This window comes from Mauremys reevesii, linkage group 22 (genome assembly GCF_016161935.1).
Source record: "Mauremys reevesii isolate NIE-2019 linkage group 22, ASM1616193v1, whole genome shotgun sequence".
In the NCBI taxonomy this organism is placed as follows: domain Eukaryota; kingdom Metazoa; phylum Chordata; order Testudines; family Geoemydidae; genus Mauremys; species Mauremys reevesii.
This window is the reverse complement of record NC_052644.1, coordinates 12,167,238-12,189,316: the sequence shown is the minus strand read 5'-3', so window position 1 is coordinate 12,189,316 and position 22,079 is coordinate 12,167,238. Positions and strand designations below refer to the sequence as shown.

At 43.2% G+C, this 22,079-nt stretch overlaps 1 protein-coding gene across 1 annotated transcript in view; it reads left to right on the top strand.

Moving 5' to 3' along the window:
• The first annotated feature begins 1,629 nt into the window (after window positions 1-1,629).
• LOC120388845 overlaps window positions 1,630-22,079 on the top strand; it is a 39,733-nt gene continuing 19,283 nt past the window's right edge. The window contains exons 1-5 of the mRNA XM_039510937.1: window positions 1,630-1,653; window positions 2,580-2,642; window positions 4,931-4,993; window positions 5,793-5,843; window positions 8,213-8,572. Coding sequence (XP_039366871.1) covers window positions 2,627-2,642; window positions 4,931-4,993; window positions 5,793-5,843; window positions 8,213-8,572 — 490 coding nt within the window. The 5' untranslated portion in view covers window positions 1,630-1,653; window positions 2,580-2,626. The remainder of the gene's footprint in view (window positions 1,654-2,579; window positions 2,643-4,930; window positions 4,994-5,792; window positions 5,844-8,212; window positions 8,573-22,079) is intronic.

Below are 22,079 nucleotides of genomic sequence, written 5' to 3'. Positions count from 1 at the left end.
GGCCACCTATAGAGTTAGGTGGAAGCTAAGTGTGCATTTGGTGGATCTAAATTTTGCATTTGGATACTTAAATTTCAGCTATAGACTCAAATCCCTGTGTGAAGCTGGCACTGGCCAATATTGCGTTCAGGTTAGTAAATTGTATAGGTACTGATCCCAGAAAGCACTTAAAATTTAAACATATTTAAACTTTCCTACAGCGAAGCAAATAAGCACTGGCTTAACTTTAAATATATCCTTGTGTGCTTTGTTTAATTTGGAATCACAGAGAATAAAAATATTGTAATGAGTAACCAAAATTCTTTTTTTTTAATGCAAAGAAATCCCAAACACTACAAGACATTGTGGAGCAACCAGCAGACACATCAGCCATCAGTATACTGAAGAATCCTTACACTAAAATAAGTAAGTATCTTGGAATACATCACCATGTAAAATATCACCATGTATTATTGTACATTTGTAACAAACATGCATCAACTCTTAAACTATTTAAAATACATAGTTTCTACATTTGGTAAGGAGGTTGCTGGTTTGTATCAGTTGTGATCAATAGTAATAATAATATGCAGAATTTCTTAATTTCATGATAAATAAATAATGGAGCTTGAAGAAATAATCACTCAGAGTGCAAAATCCAATGGCTCAGCTAGACATCAGTTTAACTATTAGTCATGCAGCCTTTAAGATCTATGTATGTTGTGGTGGTGTAGCTGTGTCAGTCCCATGATATTAGAGAGACAAGGTGAATGAAGCACCTTGAAGAATATTGGACCACATTCTGTTGGTGAGAGAGACAAGCTTTCAAGACTAATGGAGTTCTGGATATTACCTCACCCACCTTGTCTCTCTAATTAAAAGTCTAGTGATTTTTAAATAGTTAGACATGCAATTGTTCACATAAAATAAGCCAACACTTAATTTGCCTATGCAGTTTCCCTACTGCACACTATGAACTGTACAATTTCTAAACATATTTGAGTCTCAGTAATAAAAAGAAGCCTCACAACAATTTTGCAGATACGTGAATATATATATAATACAGCCTTTTTTCCCCCTTGACTTTTAATGTGAGTTATGTAATTCACAGCATGTGCTTTCAAACACATTTAGTTCAGATCAGATGTTTGAATGCTTATTGTGTTTCATAGCATGAAATTTGCCCCCTCCCTCAATGTGGAGGAATATATGCAACAACTTTATACCCCCGGTTATGATTTCCACTACAGGTTTTGGCCAAAGTTTATTAACTACAAACGATAGTTTTAAAGTGTTTATAAGACCCAGCAAACAGATCAAAGCAGATTACCTAGCAAATAAACAAAACACAATCTAAATATAATATACTAAAGAGATTGTATATGAGTAGTAAATTCTCATGCTAACTGTTGTCTTAGGAAGTTTGTAGAGATTCTTGAGGGCAAGCTGCACTTGCCTGCAGCTTAAAACCCCAGGTATTCCTTAAACAGGTTAGAAATCCCTCTAGCCTGGTTCAGCCCATCTTCCCCAGTCCAGTCCTTGTTCCTTAGGTGTTTCCAGCAATTTTCTTGGATATGGAATCAGTGAAGAACTCGGATGATGCCACTCCCCTGCCTTAACTAGCTTTTGCATATGTCAGGAACTGTTTGTCTCCCAGATTGATTCCCACAACTGGTCAGTGGAAAAACAGCTGTCTTTAGCTGATATCTGCCTGGCTGGGGCAAACAACAACAAATAGTGTGCGGCAGGGGGAGAGGATTTCTGGCCTTCTGGGTGACACAGAGCCACAAACAATCTTTAGCCCAGAGCATTCTGGTTGGGGCAGACAGTAAATAACAGCCTATAAGGGATCTCAGGCCCCCTTGGCAGGGCGGAAACATGAGCAGTCTTTAGTCTACAACCACCTGTCTGTGGCAAACAGTAATTAACTCTCCATATGGACCTCAGACCTTTGAGGTGGGGTAGAAAACAAACAGTCTATAGCTCCACAGTGGGTGAAGTCAGTGGCAAGGTGGGAGGATAGGGGAAGCCAGGCGCACTAGGTAATAGCCCAGTGCCTGAAATGTGGCCCATGTGTCTGCCACCGGGTCAGCAGGGATGCTCTGGAAACACTCTGACTCATTTTCTGGCACCAGAACCAGACTAAAGTCTGCTTCTCTTGGGCTATATCCTACCACAGTTTGGGTATAGGGCTCTGTAGTCCAAAGCTCATATGTTCATCCACCTCCTCTGACTGCAAAGCATGGCTCCACTCAAGGGCCAGTCCGGGATCCTGCAAAGATCTTCACTCCTTCTAAGAGACGATTGTTCCTTCTAGTGGTCCAGTCCTAACTGAGCTCCAGAGCTCTTCTTTTATGTTTCCAGATTGGAGGGATGCCACTCCACTTCATATATGGGGCAATTACACTTTGACACTGGATGAGCACTGGGGAAAGAGCCAAGAGAAATAGAGACAATTGTTATAGAACTGATGCAGGGATCAGTGGGTGGCCAAGGTTTGCAGGAGGTCAGACTGGATAAATGCAATGGTTTATGTGTAGCACTTTGAATCTATAATTTTGGTGTTTCCTAATAATTGGAATCCTTTTCTACTCATACAGATCCTAAAGATGGAAAAAGGCAGCTAATACCACGAGAACAGGAAGGGATGTCTGGGAGTCCGGGTAAGTGCTGGGGATCTGGGTGCTTTGTGGCTGATTGAAGGAAGGGGGTGTGGATTCAGATTTTCCCTCTTTGCCAATGGAGAACATTAGGGGGTGTATTTTTTTTCATTTGAATTAATGATTAATTATCCCAGCTCTACAGCCACTGAAATCAGGGGACAAACTCACCTTCATTAGGGGCAGATAAGAGAGTCCCTACACATAGCAGCCATGTACTGCTTTCTTTAATAGTTGCTGCTGCTGCTGCATTGCCTGGGCTACTTCACAATCTGTTCTTCTGTTCTCTGTTTGAGCAGGGCCTCTCTCAGGTCTCCTTAACAGTATCTGTATCCTTAACAGTATCTGCCCCCTTTTGGTCAAGATTCTCTCAACCAGGCCTCTGTGCTTTGGAGAGCGTCACAGACCTGTTCCTGCTTGAACAGGGTTTCTCCCCAATCTCTTTACCTGTGGATTTTCACAGCTTTCTAGTCCTTCTTCATCTTTCTGGTTCCAGCCAGCAACTGACCTGATCATGGCATATAGCACCTTTTAAATGAGCCTGCTGTGCTCTCATTGGCTGCTTCCCTGCCGCCTTTCTAGGCACCTGGAGGACCCAACTTCACTGCTGCTTTCTTAGCCAGGGTGTGGCAGGGCCATGAGGCCTCCAAGGGCCTAGTACACCATGTCACTCCAACCTACTGTGTCTCACAACTTTTTGACCACTTCTGTCTCAAAATACAACAATTTTCAGTCAATAATTCAACATTATTTATGTGTCCACAGTCTGTCTTGCATATCACAGATATGACTAATTTTTAATAAAATAAAATAAAATTAAATATACCATGTTTTCATGTAATGACTAGATTGCACTCATTTAATCTTGATTTTCCTGTTTCGGTTTAGCTTCTGAAACTTTAAATTAATAAAATATATGGGGATAAACTGTTAAACTGTCTCAGTTCTCTGCTGGTTTGCATTCTTCTAATAACTATCAAAATGGATCATCAGAGTCATGTGCTTCCATAATTTCCAGAGCCATTTCTGCATAGAACTGGGGTAGTTTTTACTTACTGTATTTTTCTCACAGTTGTGAAATATGCACTGACCAATCAAAGTCTGGAGAGTGACATGGAATTTCTCACAGACCTGGAAAGTGCTGGGGATTATTCACGAGACGCTGAGAGGAAAGGAATTAACTGGGGTCAGCAGAAGAATGTTGGTACTTAACATGAGTTGGAGAAGCATTGTAGGGTCATGACCCCTACTGTGCCTCCACTGCCCAATGCCAGAGTGTCTCTCCCCACTTTGTGTTTATGGGTCAATGTGATGTGTCTCCTATATTTCTGACATATGACTGCTGGGACTTTTCTACCTGGTTCCAACTAGTCATCTATAGGGAAGCTCCCCTCCAACCTCATGGCAAAGAACTAGAGTAATTTTTTCTCTATATCCCCATAAGGCTGTACTCAGGCATTTCCTTCTGCTCCACTATGGGCCAGCACTTTGGCTTTCTATAATTCTATAAACCTTAGTTCAGGACTGTGCTATCTTTCCCCATTCCCATCATTCAGTACTGAGGTCTTTTTCTTATTTGGTTGTCTATGCTAGTACATTTTTGTCATCCCTACAGATCAATGCTTAGACATTTCCTCATCTGTATAGGGGAGAACAGTGGCATAGCTATTTGTGGGGCTAAGTATAATGGAAGTTCTTTTATTCATGTGAGTTATTGCTGTGTCATTCCCCTGTGCCACCCGGATCAGTGCTGCAGTATTCCCACTATATACACAAAATCAGTGCTGGGATGTCGTGGGAGGAGCAATAGCTCAGTGGTTTGCACATTGGTCTGTTAACCCCAGAGTTGTGAGTTCAATCCTTGAGGGGACAATTTGGGGATTGGTCCTGCTTTGAGCAGGGGGTTGGACTAGATGACCTTTTGAGGTCCCTTCCAACTCTAATAATCTATGATTCTATGTTTCCCATTTTCACATCAGTCAGTTCTTGTGCATTTCTCTAATACATTTGGGTTAGTGCTGGGACTCTTCCCTTGTTAGCATGGACCAGTACAGTACCTGCCCCCCTCCCCACTGACCCATTCACATGTGAGACTACTCATTCTTCTTCCAGTTAACTTGGGACAGTTCTGGGACATCTTCCTGATCTCATGACAGAACCCTAAGTTGTTTCACCACAATCTCATGGCACAGTACTGTGCTGGTGTGACAGTAATGGGATGTACTTTTCTAGCAGGGTAATTTGTGGCACACAAACTGGAGCTAATTGAAGACTTTGTTGTTTTCTTACAGTTAAAACAATAGGAGGTGAGGTCAGAAAATCAAAAGAGAGAACAGAAATGTCTCAGAGCTCCGGTAAGTGTCAGGGAGCCTCCCTCTCTGGAGTTACAGGGCTGGAGGAAAAAAGATGCCATTGGCCATGAGGACATTCAGCAGTGACCTCACAGAATCCCTTCTCATCCCCCACAGAGAAGGTGGGCAAGACAGTGGTGCGAATGTGAGTGGTAGGAATGTGTGTAAAGGCCTACGTCATCCTGTCATCCTCTGAAAACAATAACACCATTTTATAATATTTATTAATGATTCCAAGTCTACTGCCATTAAAATCAGAGGACAAACTCACCTTCGTTAGGGACAGATAAGAGAGTCCCAGTCACACTACTGAGACATATTTCAAATGGCCATGTTTTCCCATGAGCAGAAAATTACCGCTCAAATTCCTATAGTTTGCATGCAGGTGACATATTTTCAAGCACAGCACTATTCTGAACTTTAGCATCTTATGACCTGATGCTGAACATACTGAGAAGCTGCTGCTTCCATCGGTTTCAATGGAAAACAGATAAAATAAGCCAGTCTGGAAATCATGCCACTGTTGCTGCAGATTTATTTTCCTTTTTTATGGAAAAAAAATACTAGATGCAGATATGCAGAGAGTTCCAGCCAAAGAAATGATGAAACTTTGGGAAAAAAAGTATCCTGGAACATATTACCTTCTGTTCTATTTCCCATTTCAATTCCTTGTTCATATGGGGGAGAGTGGGACATTTCAACGAACTCATGTGTAATACCACTCTTGTTAGCGTTCTAGTCTCCTATTGGCAGCTCCTGTCCCAGTGTTGAGTTAATATTATTCTTTGTACATTTCTTACAGCTGTAACCTTAAAAAAAATATTCCCAGCATCAGGAGAGAGGAAAAGCCCTGGTAAGTGCCAGCAATCTTCCACCAGGTGTTAGGAGGGAAGGGATATATGGGGGTAGGGATAGGAGAGACTCATTTAAGTTAAGTTGCAAGGGTAGCACTGAGTCCTCCCCATACTTCTTTCCCTGTTGCTCATCACTACAGCATCTCTCCTCTTTTTTATCCCCTAAGTTTCAGCAGCAGCATTTTTCCCACCCCACAGGGCTGAGGTGTGCCTTCTTCTCTCTGTCATGCTGTCTGGAGTGGCTCACAACTATGAGTACCTACTTCAGGGCAGACTGTCAGAAAACAAGACCAGCACCAGAAGCTGGTTATGTATTCTATTAGATTTCACCAAGCCAGTATCAAATGTGAATTCCTAGATCATTATATCAGTCTTACCATGGAGTCCTTGGACTCTCCAGTCTACCTTGTGACCCAGACAAGTTATACTTTGTGATACACTTATAAAATTAGTGGATTATACCAGGTTGGGAGGGGTTGCAGGTGCTTTGGAGGATAGGATGAAGATTCAAAATGATTTGGACAAACTGGAGAAATGGTCTGAGGTAAATAGGATGAAATCCACTTAGGAAGGAAGAATCAGATGCACACATACAGAATGAGAAATGACTGTCTAGGAAGGAGTAATGCAGAAAGGGATCTAGGGATCATAGTGGACCACAAGCTAAATATGAGTCAACAGTGTAACATTGTTGCAAAAAAAGCAAACATCATTCTGGGAAGTATTAGTAGGAGTGTTGAAAGCAAGACCTGTAATATAATTCTTCTGCTCTACTCCATGCTGATTAGGCCTCAACTGGAGTATTGTGTCCCATTCTGGGTTTCACATTTCAGGAAAGATGTGGACAAATTGTAGAAAGTCCAGAGAAGATCAACAAAGATGATTAAAGGTCTAGAAAACATGATGTATGAGGGAAGATTGAAAGGACTGGTTTTGTTTAGTCTGGAAAAGAGAAGACTGAGATGGGACATGATAACAGTATTCAAGTACCTAAAAGGATGTTACAAGGAAGAGGGAGAAAAATTGTTCTCTTTAACCTCTAATGATAGGACAAGAAGCAATTGTCTTAAATTGCAGCAAGGGAGGTTTAAGTTGGACATTAGAAAAAATGTCCTAGCAGTCAGGGTGGTTAAACACTGGAATAAATTGCCTAGGGATGTTATGGAATCTCCATTTTTGGAAATCTTTAAGAGCAAGTTAGACAAACACCTGTCAGGGATGTTATAGATGATGCTGGTCCTGCCATGAGTGCAGGGGACTGGACTTAATGACCTCTAAGTCCCTTCCAGTCCTATGATTCTATGAAAGGTGAGTCCCAGTTTGTAATTTCAAATAGTGGCAGTGTTGTGCTAAACTGCTAGTTTCCCAAAAGTCTTTTTAAAGTTCTCAAATGTTTTCTGAGTATCACATTGCATCTGATACTCTTCTATGTTAGGCTCCAAATAGTCGAGATATGGGATCCTTCCTTGAATTCATACTTATAGCTTCTTCTCTCAGAAAACCATCTGAAAGTGTCACTACTTACATGTGCTTTTCCTTTGATCATGGTGAGTGAGGAATCAAGTGCAGTGCACTAGAGGTAGTGAACAGAGAGATCAAAGTCACACCAATGCCTGAGATCCATTATACAGGGGAAATCTTTAATGAGCCATGCCTAAATGATTCCAGCTGGTGACCCATGACTCTTGCTGCACCGGAAGATACACATACACCAAGCCCCTGGCAATATGATCTGGGGGGTAGTTTACCAACTCCAAATCTGGGAATCAGTTAGACAGTCAACATGTAAACAAAATCTACTATCCAGACTTTTCAGAAAGAGGCTCTGTAGCACCTAACAGCATGAGACACTTCAACTGGTATCCCATCTTTGACTGCTGCAGATCTCCAATGATAGAGGGACAAGTGAAACTGCCCCCTTCCCTCTCCTCAGAGATTACAACTGTGAATGAGGTGGTAAAATACTTTCCATTACCTGCATGTGACAGTCTGAAGTCCCAAAGCATGAGATGTTAAAAAAAGTAAGTTGCTGATTAAAAAAAGAATAGATTGGGCACTTTTGAATAAAGTTTAATCTGGAAATGTGCTCAAATATAGATAGAGGGCAAATGAATCATTCTAAATTTCCTCTGTGAATTCCTTCCTTTTCCAGCCAAAATCATTCTCTCTTCTTGAGTCACTGTTTACAGGATCCAATCGGGCAAATATTCTCACCCACTGAAAAAAAAAACATAGTACTGGGAAATTGATAGAAGTGCGGCACTACTGTCCTCCTTGCACACCCTGCAGGAAATTCACTGACTCTGACCCCATTCATTTGTAGCAGAGGTAGCTGCCTCATTAATAGTGTTCTATTTTTTAATACTAGACTGGAAGATGGAAGAACTTTCCAAAGGTAGAAAGACTCTGAAGGCCGACATCAGGTCCAGTCAGGTAAAAAGAACATCCTTGTTTCATCTGAAGTTAAAAGGAGTCCAAAGCCAGCAACAGGATCCCTTCTCTGGGCTGACTAAACAGATTGAAGTGGTGAGCAGCAGCTTGACTGCCAGAGATGATCAGATTGTCCTAACAACGGGAAGGAATCAGAAAGCTTTAGTCAGCATGGAACTTGCTACCAGAGATAATCCAAAGCAGCTGGAAATCCACCTAGTGGAGAAAATGCCAAGGCCAATGTCCGTCCTGAGAGGCAGCAGCTGGAATGAGAAGCTGGGGCAACTAGAGGCTTTGGGTAAGAGAGGGCACTGAAAATGCCTTTCTGATTTGTTTCTGCATCCCTGATCTCCAGAAAAGCAAGACCACATTGTTAGAGAGCTTGTTTTTTCACTCTCACACTTCCCTGGTCCTTCTCGCATGAACAGAGAGCAACAATACCCGAAGTCCGAAGGTGCTAACAATTCAATGTTTATTGGGGTGAACTTCCAGCAAGCTTAAATCCAAGTCCCTTTTCCTTATTTTCGAATCCCAACTTACTTCCTGTTTGCCCCTAATTTATATAGTAATATTCTTAGCTATACCTTAACCAATCATTCTACTAAAATTTACCTAACCAATCCTAACATATTATAACATGGTTATTTAACCAATTATGTCCCACCACCTTAATTAGTTTGCACCCAGCAAAATTAATTATACAGCAGACAGAAACAATCACAGAACCAGACAGAGACCATGCAAATAAACACACAAAACAATACAGAAGTTAGGATTTCACGACTACATCTATACAGACATAAGGGTTTTACAACTACATCTATACAAACATAAGGGTTCTCCAGCTGTGTCTATTGATAAGTAAGTTCTTACCAGACAAAAAAAATCAAACTAAATTTCCTTCTGCATGTTTTAGGCTCTTCCCTTTCTCTGGAGGTGATAGATCGAATCACCTTCCTAACAGCCCCAGATTGCCTTAGTTCAATATGACTAGTTTGGAATGTGAGGATGTGACCATACATTTCCCAGTTTATGGCTGCTTAGCTGAAGAACCAGGCCTCAGACTGTCACAGTAAGAGAAGGCCATTACACAGACAGACAGTGATTTTTGATTATTTCTTTTATACCTCTATAACTAGTTAAGTGATGAGAATACACCTAAATTCTTAAAGTATAGGCCTTTGCAGACAGGCCTGACTATCTATATCCTAACACACATTATACTAGCAGCAGTAATACAAAGCCTGCAACAAAACCATGAGGGACCACCTTCTTTGGAGGCTTCTTTGGCTCAATTGATAGATCACCTGAACAGGGAGAACAGTGTGGAGTTATGCCATTTCATTGCCTTCTATTTTATATTTTATTTGTGTTTGTTTGTTTTATATCCGAAGGAGTCTTGAAAGTATCAAAGGGCCTTAATTAGAGTCAGGTGTTCACATTACCTTAATGGACTCATCTGACTCTTTGCAGGTTAATTGGAGTCAGGTGTTCTCATTAGTCTGGAGCAGCCGCTGCTCTGGTCAGTCAGGGAACAGAAAACTGCTAATCCAGTGGCCAGTATATCTGCCTTCTACTACTGGCCTGGGTCTATCACACTAGAAAACCAGACTAATGAAATGGTGATATCACAAAATCTAGAGTGAAAATTCTTCAAGTGGGAAGAGAAGAGATGTTCATTCAAATCCTTCTTCATTTTCTGTTGTTTACTTGTCCAAAACTTCAAGGGCAAAATTAATACCACTGTGGAGATGACATTCTTCCTAACAATTCTTCACATCCAACCCTTATGGGAAGGAGAGACACCTAAGAATGCACAGTCTCAGAGATTCCCAAAATCTCCTGCAGTAATTCTACTCCTGACATATATAAATTGGAATCAGTAAGGGAGGTATAAAACTTTGCACAACTTCCTTAGGTATCATAAAGACACTGAGGGCTGGTCTACACTGGGGGCGGGAGTCGATCTAAGGTACACAACTTCAGATACGCTATTCGCTATTTGCGTAGCTGAAGTCGAAGTATCTTAGTTTGACTTACCTGGCTGTCCTGACAGTAGCAAGTTGACCGCCGCGGCTCCCCCGTCGACTCCGCTTACTCCTTCTGCCGAGGAGGTGTACGCGCGTCAATTTGGGGATCAATTTATCGCATCTAGACAAGATGTGATAAATCGATCCCTGATAGATCGATTACTACCCACCGATCCGGCGGACATTGTAGATGTGGCCTGAGAAGAGAACACCTGTTCATATTTGCAGGGTGAAAGGCCAGAAAGAAGAATTTCACAATGAAGCCTGACCTGCTGCATAGCACATCCCATATATTTCACCCAAATGTTGTGACCAATGACTTCAGTTAAACTAAAGTATTTTAGTCTGCAGGATAGTAAATGGCTGTGTGCCAGAGGCAGATAGCAGGAGACACCAAAGGGCCCAAATGCTGTGTGCAGTGGTGGATTACTGCACAGGACCACAGGGCCTATCCCTAGAGGCCTTGGCTAATTTGGGGGCCCCTGAAGGAGTGCCTGCTGCTCCTCCTCTTCCCCCCTGAGGCCCCACTCCCTGGTCAGGCTGGAAGCCAGGCCCTGGTGAGCACATTCCCCATGGCTCCCCTACTCAGAGCTCTCCCGAGCCCCTCTTCCCCCTTCCACATGAAGCTGGCCCCTAGCCCCTCTCCTCCCCCCTTTGTGAAGCTAGTACGAGACATTCCACTGATCCCCCTCTTCCTCTGCAGGGGACTTATCCATGTCCTGCTGCTCTCCCAACCCAAGACCCACTGGTTACCCACCAAGTGCATTTTTGGCAAAACTGACTGTCAGTTGGCTAGAGCAAATGGGACAAATTCCCAGTTTTGCCAAAAAAGTCAGCATGTCTTGTGCAGGTCTTAAAAAGGGTACTGTCCCAATCAAATTGAAAGAGCCACCCAGCGAACCCAAGCAGCTGTGAGGAGCTCTGTGCCCTCCACTTGCCCTGGGTGGGGTAACAGGGTGCATGAGAGAAGCCCCCATCCCATGTCCCTGTCCCCCACAGTGCATGCCACCTAGGGTAGGTGGAGGGTACAGGGTTCCCCAGAGCAGTTCAGGATGGAAGTGGGGTCTTGGGGGGAGCGGGGGAAGGGGAGGACCAGGGGGGCAGGATATCACAGGGAGAAATATTTGTACCCAGTGTCCCCAAAAATCTTAATCTGTCTCTGACTGTGTGCCAGAGGCAGTTAGCAAGAGACATCAAAGGGTCATGAACACCTGAGTCCCATGCTAAAGCAGGGAACAATTGGAAAGGACACACTGACATGATCCCAGCAGGCAAACAAGGCCACATGCTTCAAAGGAACGCAACCTCCTCCCCCTGCCAATAGTGCCTGTCAATATGATCTGGCAGAAGACTGCTTCCTCGCCCTGAATCTGGGAATCAGTTGGAGTCTCAGCATGTAATCAAAACACACCTTCCATATTTTTAAAATACAGCCTCAATAGCACCTCACTACACCAGCCACTCAACCACTAGCCTATCTCTAGCAACATCTTATTTCTGATACTTCAGAGGAATCCAAAACTGTTCCCATCCCTTCCCCCAGTTTACTATGGTGAATCAAGTGAAAAATTCCACTCTGACCCCTGTAGGTGACTGACTGAAGCATTGAAGCACAAAAAGGTTTTGAACTTCGTTGATTAAATAGAGACTAAATTATTTTCTTGGAAACTGAGTTTTGAACAGAGATAGGCTCAAATCCTAACTGACTGCAAATGAATAATTTAAAGTTACTGTGTGAATTCCTTCCTTTGCCAGCCATAATTAATCTCTCTTCTTGACTCACTTGTATCCAAGATCCAATGAGGAGCATGTCTTTTTATCCATTAAAAATATTTTAATACTGGGACATTGGTAGAACTGTGGCATTGCAGTTCTCCTTCCACACACTAGAGAAAATGCATTGATGCCCACCACATCCATTTATAGCAGAGATAGCTGCCTCATGAACAGTATTGTCTTTTCAAATACTAGACCAGACGCTGGAAGAAATTTCCTCATGGAGAGAGACTCTGAAGGCAGATATCAGGCCGAGTCAGCTAGAAGCAATATCCTTATTGGAACAGAAGTTAGAAGGAGCCCAAAGGGAACTCCAAAGGAGTCGAGAGGGGACGTGATCATTCCCCTCTATTTGGCATTGGTGAGGCCTCATCTGGAGTACTGTGTCCAGCTTTGGGCCCCACACTACAAGAAGGATGTGAAAAAACTGGAAAGAGTCCAGCGGAGGGTAACAAAAATGATTAGGGGGCTGGAACACATGACTTATGAGGAAAGGCTGAGGGAACTGGGATTGTTTAGTCTGCAGAAGAGAAGAATGAGGGGGGAATGGATAGCTGCTTTCAACTACCTGAAAGGCGGTTCCAAATAGGATGGATCTAGACTGTTCTCAGTGGTACCAGATGACAGAACAAGGAGTAATAGTCTGAAATTGAAGTGGGGGAGGTTTAGGTTGGCTATTAGGAAAAACTTTTTCACTAGGAGGGCGGTGAAGCACTGGAATGGGTTACCTAGGGAGGTGGTGGAATTTCCTTCATAAGAACATAAGAACGGCCGTACCTGGTCAGACCAAAGGTCCATCTAGCCCAGTATCTGTCTACCAACAGTGGCCAATGCCAGGTGCCCCAGAGGGAGTGAACCCAACAGGCAATGATCAAGTGATCTCTCTCCTGCCATCCATCTCCATCCTCTGACAAACAGAGACTGGGGACACCATTCCTTATCCATCCTGGCTAATAGCCATTTATGGACTTAACCACCATGAATTTATCCAGTTCTCTTTTAAACGCTGTTATAGTCCTAGCCTTCACAACCTCCTCAGGTAAGGAGTTCCACAAGTTGACTGTACGCTGCGTGAAGAAGAACTTCCTTTTATTTGTTTTAAACCTTCCTTAGAGGTTTTTAAGGTTAAGCTTGAGAAAGCCCAGGCTGGGATGATTTAGTTGGGGATTGGCCCTGCTTTGAGCAGGGGATAGGACTAGATGACCTCCTGAGGTCCCTTCCAACCCTGATGTTCTATGATTCAAAGCTAACTAGAGGATCCCCTCTCAGCGCTCGCTAAACAGATTGAAGAGGTCAGCATTAGCTTGACCTCCAAAAACAATGAAGTTGTCCAAGGTATAGGAAGGAATCAGACAGCTTTGGCCAGCATGGGACTTGCTACAAAAGATGATTTACAGCAACTGGAAATCCACCTAGAGAGGAAATTGCCAGGGCTGAAATCTATCGTGGCAGGCAGTAGCTTGGATGAGAAGCTGGGACAACTAGAGACTTTAGGTAAGAGAGGACACTGAAAATGCCTTTCAGATTTGTTTCTGCTTCTGACTGCAGTAATACAGAATTCTGGAACCTAACCGTGAGGGATCATCTTCTTGGGAGGCTTCTTTGGCTCCGTTGATAGATCACTTGAAGGGGGAGAAGGGAGTGGAGCTGTGCCCTTTCCTTGCCTTGTGTTTTATATTTATGTTTCTTTTTTATATCAGAAGGAGGCTTGAAAGGGTCCCTCCACCCTTTGAAGCTGTATGTTTTAAATTCTGATCTGTCTGGATGGAATAATCTCTGGTGACTAGAAAACAAGACTAATGAAATGGTGACATCACAAGAATCTAGGGAGTGAAAATTCTGTTCTAATATTCATATGTTCTGACATCTTGTGGCAAGTAAATTAAGGGACCCTGGTTATTTTTAAAATGTATATTCTTTCTTTTTTACTAACTTTGTGGAGAGAGAGACCCCCTTGGGACTCCTGGGTTCTATCTCAGCTCTGGGAGGGGAGTGAGTTACAGCGGGGGCAGATATCTCTGGGTTATATATAAGAACAGCAGAATGGCCATAGTGGGCAAGACCACTGGTCCATCTAGCCCAGGGGTGGCCAACCTGAACCTGAGAAGGAGCCAGAATTTACCAATGTGCATTGCCAAAGAGCCACAGTAACACATCAGCAGCGCTCTTTCAGCTCCCCCTGTCAGCTCCCCCCTCCCCCAGTGTCTCTCACCCGCCAGCAGCACCACCGATCAGCACCTAACTCTCCATCCCTGCACCTTCCACCTGCCACGATCAGCTGTTTTGTGGTGTGCAGGAGGCTTGGGGGTGGGGGGAGGAGCAGCAAGGGCGCAGCAGACTCAGGGGAAGGGGTGGGGGCATTGGGGGAAGGAGTGGAGTGGGGGCAGAGCCTGGGGTAGAGCCAGGGGTTGAGCAGTGAGCACCCTGTAGCACTTTGGAAAGTTGGTGCCTGTAGCTCCAGCCCCAGTGTTGGTGCCTATGCAAGGAACCACATATTGACCTCTGAAGAGCCACATGTGGGTCCGAAACCAGAGGTTGGCTACCCTGATCTAGCCCATCATCCTGTCTTCCAACTGAGGCCAATACCAGGTGCTTCAGAGGGAATGAACAGAGCAGACTATCTATCATCAAGTGATCCAACCCATCCATCTTTGAAGAGGCCATTTAAGGATCTGGGGGAAAAAAAAATCTGTCAGGGACAGTACTTTGTCCTGCTAGTGAAGGCAGGGACTGGACTTGATGACCTTTCAAGGTCCCTTCCAGTTCTATGAGATAGATATATCTCCATATTAAAAATGCTATCTATCCCTTTCCTAATAATTCCCAATTTTCTGTTAGCTTTTTTGATTGGGCAGATGTTTGCAGAGAACTATCCACAATGACTACAAGATCTCTTTCTTGACAGGTAACAGCTAATTTAGACCCCATCATTTTGTATGAGTATTTAGGATTATATTTTACCATGTGCATTACTTTGAATTTATCAATATTGGATTTAATCTGCCATTTTTTTGGTGAGATTCCTTTGTAACACTTCGTAATCACCTTTAGACTTAACTATCTTGCCACCAATTTACCCTTTTTTCCAGATCATGCATGAATATGTTGAACACTTCTGGTCACAGTACAGACCCCTGGGACCAGAAGTGTTCAGAAATCTGACCATTTATTCCTACACATTTTCCCAATCTTTTCACTGGAGTAACTGAAAATGTTTTCAATGTAATCTAACAATGCTTAATTTAATTTAATGACAAGTCTTTTTTTAAATCTTAAATACTCTGCCTCTGTTTATAAACAAACTGCCAGGCAGAAGCCGGGAGCAGCACAGAAGGGAGCAGCACAGTTTCCGCAGTCAAACTGTGTTCCAACTAGCAGCTCATTCTGGGACCAGGGCATTCACTGTGAGCTGAGATCTAGTAGCAAATTTGGGGTGGGCAGGAGCCGCTACCACCCACTGGAACCCCTACCCCCGTCAATAAAGCCTGCCAATATGATCTGGGGGAAGTTTGTTTCCAGACCCCAAATCTGGAGCCTCAGTATGTAAGCAAAACAAACCTGCCAGGTTTTTAACATATAGCCTCAATAGCATCTCACTGCACTGGCCACTCAACTGCAATTCCTTCCCAAGCAGCATCTTATTTTTGGTGCTTCAGAAGAAGCCAAAACTGTGCCCATCTCTCCCTCTCCAGATTACTACTGTGAATTGGGTAACAAGAAAATATTTCTGGTCCCTGTAGGTGACTGGATAAAGTACTGAAGCATTAGAAGTTCTCAAAAAATAGATTGCAGTTTAAATAGAGACTAGACTGGGTTCTTCTGAACTGAGTTTTATCCTGTCATAAACAGATAGTTAAGGGTTAAGGTCTCTTTTACCTGTAAAGGGTTAACATGCAGTACCTGATGACCACCTGACCAGAGGACCAATCAAGGGACACGATAATTTAAAATCTCTGGGGAGGGAAGCCTTTGTCTGTGTTCCTTGTTGGCTCTGTTCTCTTTTTGGATCTAAGAGAGACCAGTCATGTCTCCAAGTTCTCCTGGAGTAATTTCTACTATTCAATAGTGAGTATTAATTAGAAAGGCGGATTAGTCTTATAATTTGATTTCTACATTTGCAGTTGTGTGTTTACTAAAGGAAATTCTTTATTCCTGTTTGCTGTTACTTTGCTTTCACTGAGAAAGAAAGGGGGAGGGGGGATTCTCTCCAGAGATTGATAAGTTTAGACCCTGTATATTGTTCCAGCTTGGTATAACAGAGACAGTACTTTCTTTTTATTCTTTAATAAATTCTTTTCTATTAAGGACTTGGTTGGTCTTTCCTTGGGTGGATTCTCAGGGAAAGAGGAGGAGGGAGGTATCCCTCTGTAGTTAGATCCCGGTGTCTCTCCTAGGAAAAGGGAGGGGGGAGGAAACAGGGGGGAATGGTTTATTTCTCCTGGGTGTAAGAACTCCATGGATTTGGGGCTCTTGGGATCCCCAAGGATTTTGGGGAAGGACTGTGTCCCAATCCACGTTTCCTGATTGGGTGGTGGCAGCTTTTACTAGATCTAAACTAGGATTTTAGTTTAGAGGGAAACCAAGGCAGGTCCCCACATTGGAACCCAACAGCTCCAAGTGGGGGTGAGACCTATGACATATCCAGAGATTGGCTCATATGCAGATTGATTGCAAATGAATAATGTAAAGTTACTGTGTGAATCCCTTCCTTTGCCAGCCAAAATTGATCTCTCTTTTTGAGTCACTTGTATTCAGGATGCAATGGGGGACAGGTTTTTAACACATAAAAAAATAATACTAGGATATCAGTAGAAGTGCAATGCTGCTGTTCTCCTTCCACATGCTGTAAGAAATACACCAATTCTAACTCCATCCATGTGTTGCAGAGATAGATGCCTCATTAATATTATTGTATTTTTAAATACTAGACCAGAAGATGGAAGAACTTTCCTCATGGAGAGACAACCTCAAGGCAGACATCAAGTCCAGTCAGCAAGAAGTAATGTCCTTATTGGATCAGAAGTTAGAAGGTGTCCAAAGCCAGCTACAGGATCCCCTCCAAGGAATGGGAAGGGAGAAAGCTTTGCCCAGCATGGAGCTTGCAACAAAACATGATCTGCAGGAACTGGAAATCTGCCTGGAGGAGAAATTGTCAGGGTTGATGTCCATCCTGGGAGGCAGAAGCTGGGATGAGAACCTGGGACAACAAGAGACACTGGGTAAGAGAGAGCACAGAAAATGTCTTTTTGACTTGTTTATTATTCCTTGATGCTCAGGAAGCAAAGACAAGACTGTACTAACAACAGTATTGCAAAAGCCTGCAACCGAACCTTGAGGAACCAATTTCTTGGGAGGCGTCTATGTTTCAATTGATAGGTCATTTGAAGGGGGAGAAAGGAGTGGAGCTGTGCCCTTTCCTTGCCTTGTGTTTTATATTTCATTGTTTGTTTCTTCCTGATATCAGAAGGAGTCTTGAAAGGCCCCTCCACCCTTTGTAGCTGTATGTTAGAAATTCTGATCCTGACTCCCTGGAATAATCTCTGGTGACTAGAAAACCAGACTAATGAAATGGTGACATCACAAGAATCTAGGGAGCGAAAATTTTGAAAGCAGAAAGAGAAGCAATGTTCATTCAGGGTGCTTTAAATTCATGGTGTAGTTGTCTTTTTTACTGTCTGTTGTTCACTTGTCCTAAACAATAAGGACAAATGAATACATCTGTGGAGATGATATTCTTGCTAAGTGTTCCTCACACCCAAACACTGTGGGAAGGAGTGAGGCATAAGAATGCACACTCTCAGAAACTCCCTACATCTCCTGCAGTAATTCCAGGAAATACCAGAACTGGGAGTCCTAAGATTCATAAGTTGGAATCAGGCAAGGAGATATACAGCTTCCTGGACTTCCTTAGGCATCATAAAGCAACTGAGAAGAGGGCACCTGTTCATATTTGCAGGGTGCAAGGCCAGAGAGGACCATTGCCCAATCAAGTCTGACCTGCTGCACGCCACAGACCAATGGCCATACATTTCATCCAAATGTCCCTACGTTCTGTCTGATGACTTCAAGTAAACCAAAGCATATTAGAGCTCAGGACAGTAAACTGCTGTGTGCCAGAGGCTGATAACAGGAGACACCAGAGGGCCACCAATGCCTGAGGCCCATGCTAGGCAGAGAATAATTGAATGAGACATGCTGACGTGATCCCAGGAAGCAAGCCAGGCCATATGCTAAAGAGGAAAGTGACTCGCTTGCTCACCTCTTGTGCCAATAGTGCCTGCCAATATGATCTGGGAGAAGAATGCTTCCTGACTCCAAATCTGGGAATCAGTTGGAGCCTCAGCATATAATCAAAACACACCTGCTGGATTTATAAAATATAGCATCAGTAGTCCTCACTGCACTGGCCACTCATCTGCTAGCACATCTCTAGCTGAGAGTTCCTGCGATTGTCTGGTACCAATACATTCCAGCTACTGATGTTGACAAAGATATTTCTAGTTCCCCAAAATCTAAGGGTATCTGCCAGGCCATTTATCTATGCCAAGGGTCACCGGGCTACTACATTTATGCTAATTTGCTTAAGCTAATCTTTTACAGGATATAGGCCTGTAGGTTCTTTGCATTACTGGTTAATATAATAAAAGGTGAAACTTACCCTGTGACTACACCTCTGATTGGCTATGTGCCCCTACTTAACCCCAGGCATTGTCTGAGCAACCACACAAATCTTGGCCTTCTACTATGCCAGATTTAGCCTTGTCTCCTGATCTCTAGTCTGACTCAAGTTGGATTTCAACCCTGATTCCTGCTTCACAATCCTAATTTAATATTGCCCCAGATCTCTGGTCTCCGACTCCAACCTTATTCTGCTCCTAACTCATATTTATGGAACCTGGCCTTGTGATTCCTCTAACTCTGACCTGGCCACTCCCATTCCTGGTGTGTAGACCTCAGCCCAGCTGCAACTGCTAGCAAGACCATCTATGCACCAGGCCCTTACTGTGAGGGGTGGAACTGAGCTTTGTACAGCAAGGAAGACTTGATATAAAAAGTCAAAGACTAGGTTAACTTGAGAGCAGTGAACAGAGACAGTTCACAGGCAAGTCTCAGGGGGAGTTTGGAGATGATGTGTGAGAGGCTTTCCTCCCAGGTGGAATATTGTATGTGATATCAAGATGGCCAACAATGGAATGGCGGTAGTGATCTGCAGTGGATGTGCCCTGCTCTCTTTCCTTCCTGAAGAAGGAAGGTCAGAGGGTGTAGGGAAGCAGTGAGAAAGGCAAAGAGCCGGGTGGAGATGGACCTAGCGAAGGGGATTAAAACCAATAGCAAAAGGTTTTTTAGTCATATAAATAGGAAGAAAACCAAGAAGGAAGAAGTGGGACCGCTTAAAACTTTAAACGGTGTGGAGATTAGGGATAATCTTGGCATGGCACAATATCTAAACGAATATTTTGCCTCGGTCTTTAATGAGGCTAATGAAGGGCTAAGGAATAGTGGTAGAGGGACTGACGGGAATGAAGATATGGGGGTAGACATTACGGTATCTGAGGTAGAAGCCAAACTTGAACAGCTTAATGGAAATAAATCAGGGGGCCCGGATAATCTTCATCCTAGAATATTAAGGGAATTGGCGAGTGAAATTGCAAGCCCGTTAGCGATGATTTTTAATAAATCTCTAAACTCGGGGGTTGTACCATTTGACTGGAGATTAGCTAATATAGTTCCTATATTCAAGAAGGGGAAAAAAGTGACCCGGGTAACTACAGGCCTGTTAGTTTAACATCTGTAGTATGCAAAGTCATGGAAAAAATTTTAAAGGAGAGAGTGGTTACGGACCTTGAGGCCGATGGCAACTGGGACAAATTACAGCATGGTTTTACGAAAGGTAGATCGTGCCAAACCAACCTGATCTCCTTCTTTGAGAAAGTAACAGATTTTTTAGACAAGGGAAATGCGGTGGATCTAATATATCTTGATTTCAGTAAGGCGTTTGATACGGTACCGCATGAGGAATTACTGGTTAAATTGGAGAAGATGGAGATCGAAATGAAAATCCAGAGGTGCATAAGGAGCTGGTTAAAGGGGAGACTGCAGAGGGTCGTATTGAAGGGTGATCTGTTGGGTTGGAGGGGGGTTACCAGTGGAGTTCCTCAAGGTTCGGTTTTGGGTCCAATATTATTTAATCTATTTATCGCTGACCTCGGAACCAAAAGTAGGAGTGGGCTGATAAAGTTTGTGGATGACACCAAGTTGGGAGGTATTGCCAATTCGGAAAAGGATCGGGATATCCTCCAGGGAGATTTGGATGACCTTGTAAACTGGAGTATTAGTAACAGGATGAAAATCAATAATGAGAAGTGTAAGGTTATGCATTTAGGGATGACTAACAAGAATTTTAGTTATAAGCTGGGGACGCACCAGTTGGAAGTAACGGAGGAGGAGAAGGACCTAGGAGTCCTGGTTGATCGTAGGATGACTATGAGTAGGCAATGTGATGTGGCCGTTAAAAAATCTAATGCGGTCTTGGGATGCATTAGGGGAGGTATTTCTAGTAGAGATAAGGAGGTGCTAGTCCCGTTATATAAGGTGTTGGTGAGACCTCATTTGGAGTATTGTGTGCAGTTTTGGTCTCCCATGTTTAAGAAGGATGAATTCAAACTGGAACGGGTACAAAGAAGGGCCACTAGAATGATCCGAGGAATGGAAAGCCTGTCGTATGAAAGGAGGCTTGAAGAGCTCGGTTTGTTTTCCTTAACCAAAAGAAGGATAAGAGGAGATATGATTGCACTCTTTAAATATATCAGAGGGATAAATACCAGGGAAGGAGAGGAATTATTTCAGCTCAGTGCTAATGTGGACACAAGGACAAACGGATATAAATTATCAGTCAGGAAATTTAGGCTTGAAATTAGATGAAGGTTTCTAACCATCAGAGGAGTGCAATTCTGGAACAGCTTACCGAGGGAAACAGTAGGGGCGAAGGACCTCCATGACTTTAAGATTAAGCTGGATAAGTTTATGGAGGGGATGGTATGATAGGATAATGGGTTTAGTCAATAGGTCAATAACGTGCCACACTGGTAATTAGTACAAAGGGTCAATGTTGGGATATTGTTAGCCTTTTCCAGAGGGTCTGGCTGGAGAGTCTTGCCCACATGCTCGGGGTTCAGCTGATCGCCATATTTGGGGTCGGGAAGGAATTTTCCTCCAGGGTAGATTGGCAGTGGCCCTGGAGGTTTTTCGCCTTCCTCCGAAGCATGGGGCATGGGTTGCTTGCTGGTGGATTATCTGCTACTTGAAGTCTTTAAATCATGATTTGGAGCATTCAACAGCAGAGTCAAGGGAGTGAATTAGTTCAGGAGTGGGTGGATCAGCTTATGTGGCCTGCATCTAGCAGGAGGTCAGACTAGATGATCATAATGGTCCCTTCTGATCTTGAATTCTATGATTCTATGATTCTATGAAGGGATTTCATGTGCATGAATTTCAAGTTGGTGGCTGTGCTACAGGGAAAGGTTCTTGTATGAGAAAGGCAAAGTGAGATGCTCCTGAAAATCAGAAAAACTGAGGAGTTTCCAGTCAGCCAGGTTCAGAAAACTTCAGTGCCTGAGGTTTAAGGAAGAATGGAGTTTGATTTTCATATAGGTTGTGCCAAGCTGACATCCACATGTGTTCCATACCCTTGGACTTGCTGGATCTGGACAGGGATCTTTCATAGTAACCATGTTAAGGAGCTGTGGAGACCAATATGGCTGTCCCAGAGGTCATCTTTACTAAATACATCACATCTATAACGTCCCCTATCCACCAAGCCAGTAATTGTGTTCCAGATGTCTGGAAGAAAGCTAATGATATGCCAATTTTTGAAAATGGTAAACAGGATGGTAATGGAGCAACTGATTAATAAAAAAAAAAGAAGTTATGGTATAATTAATTTCAAAGAACATGGGTTCATGGAAAATATCCAGTTTGTTTGAAAGGAGCTATATTTTT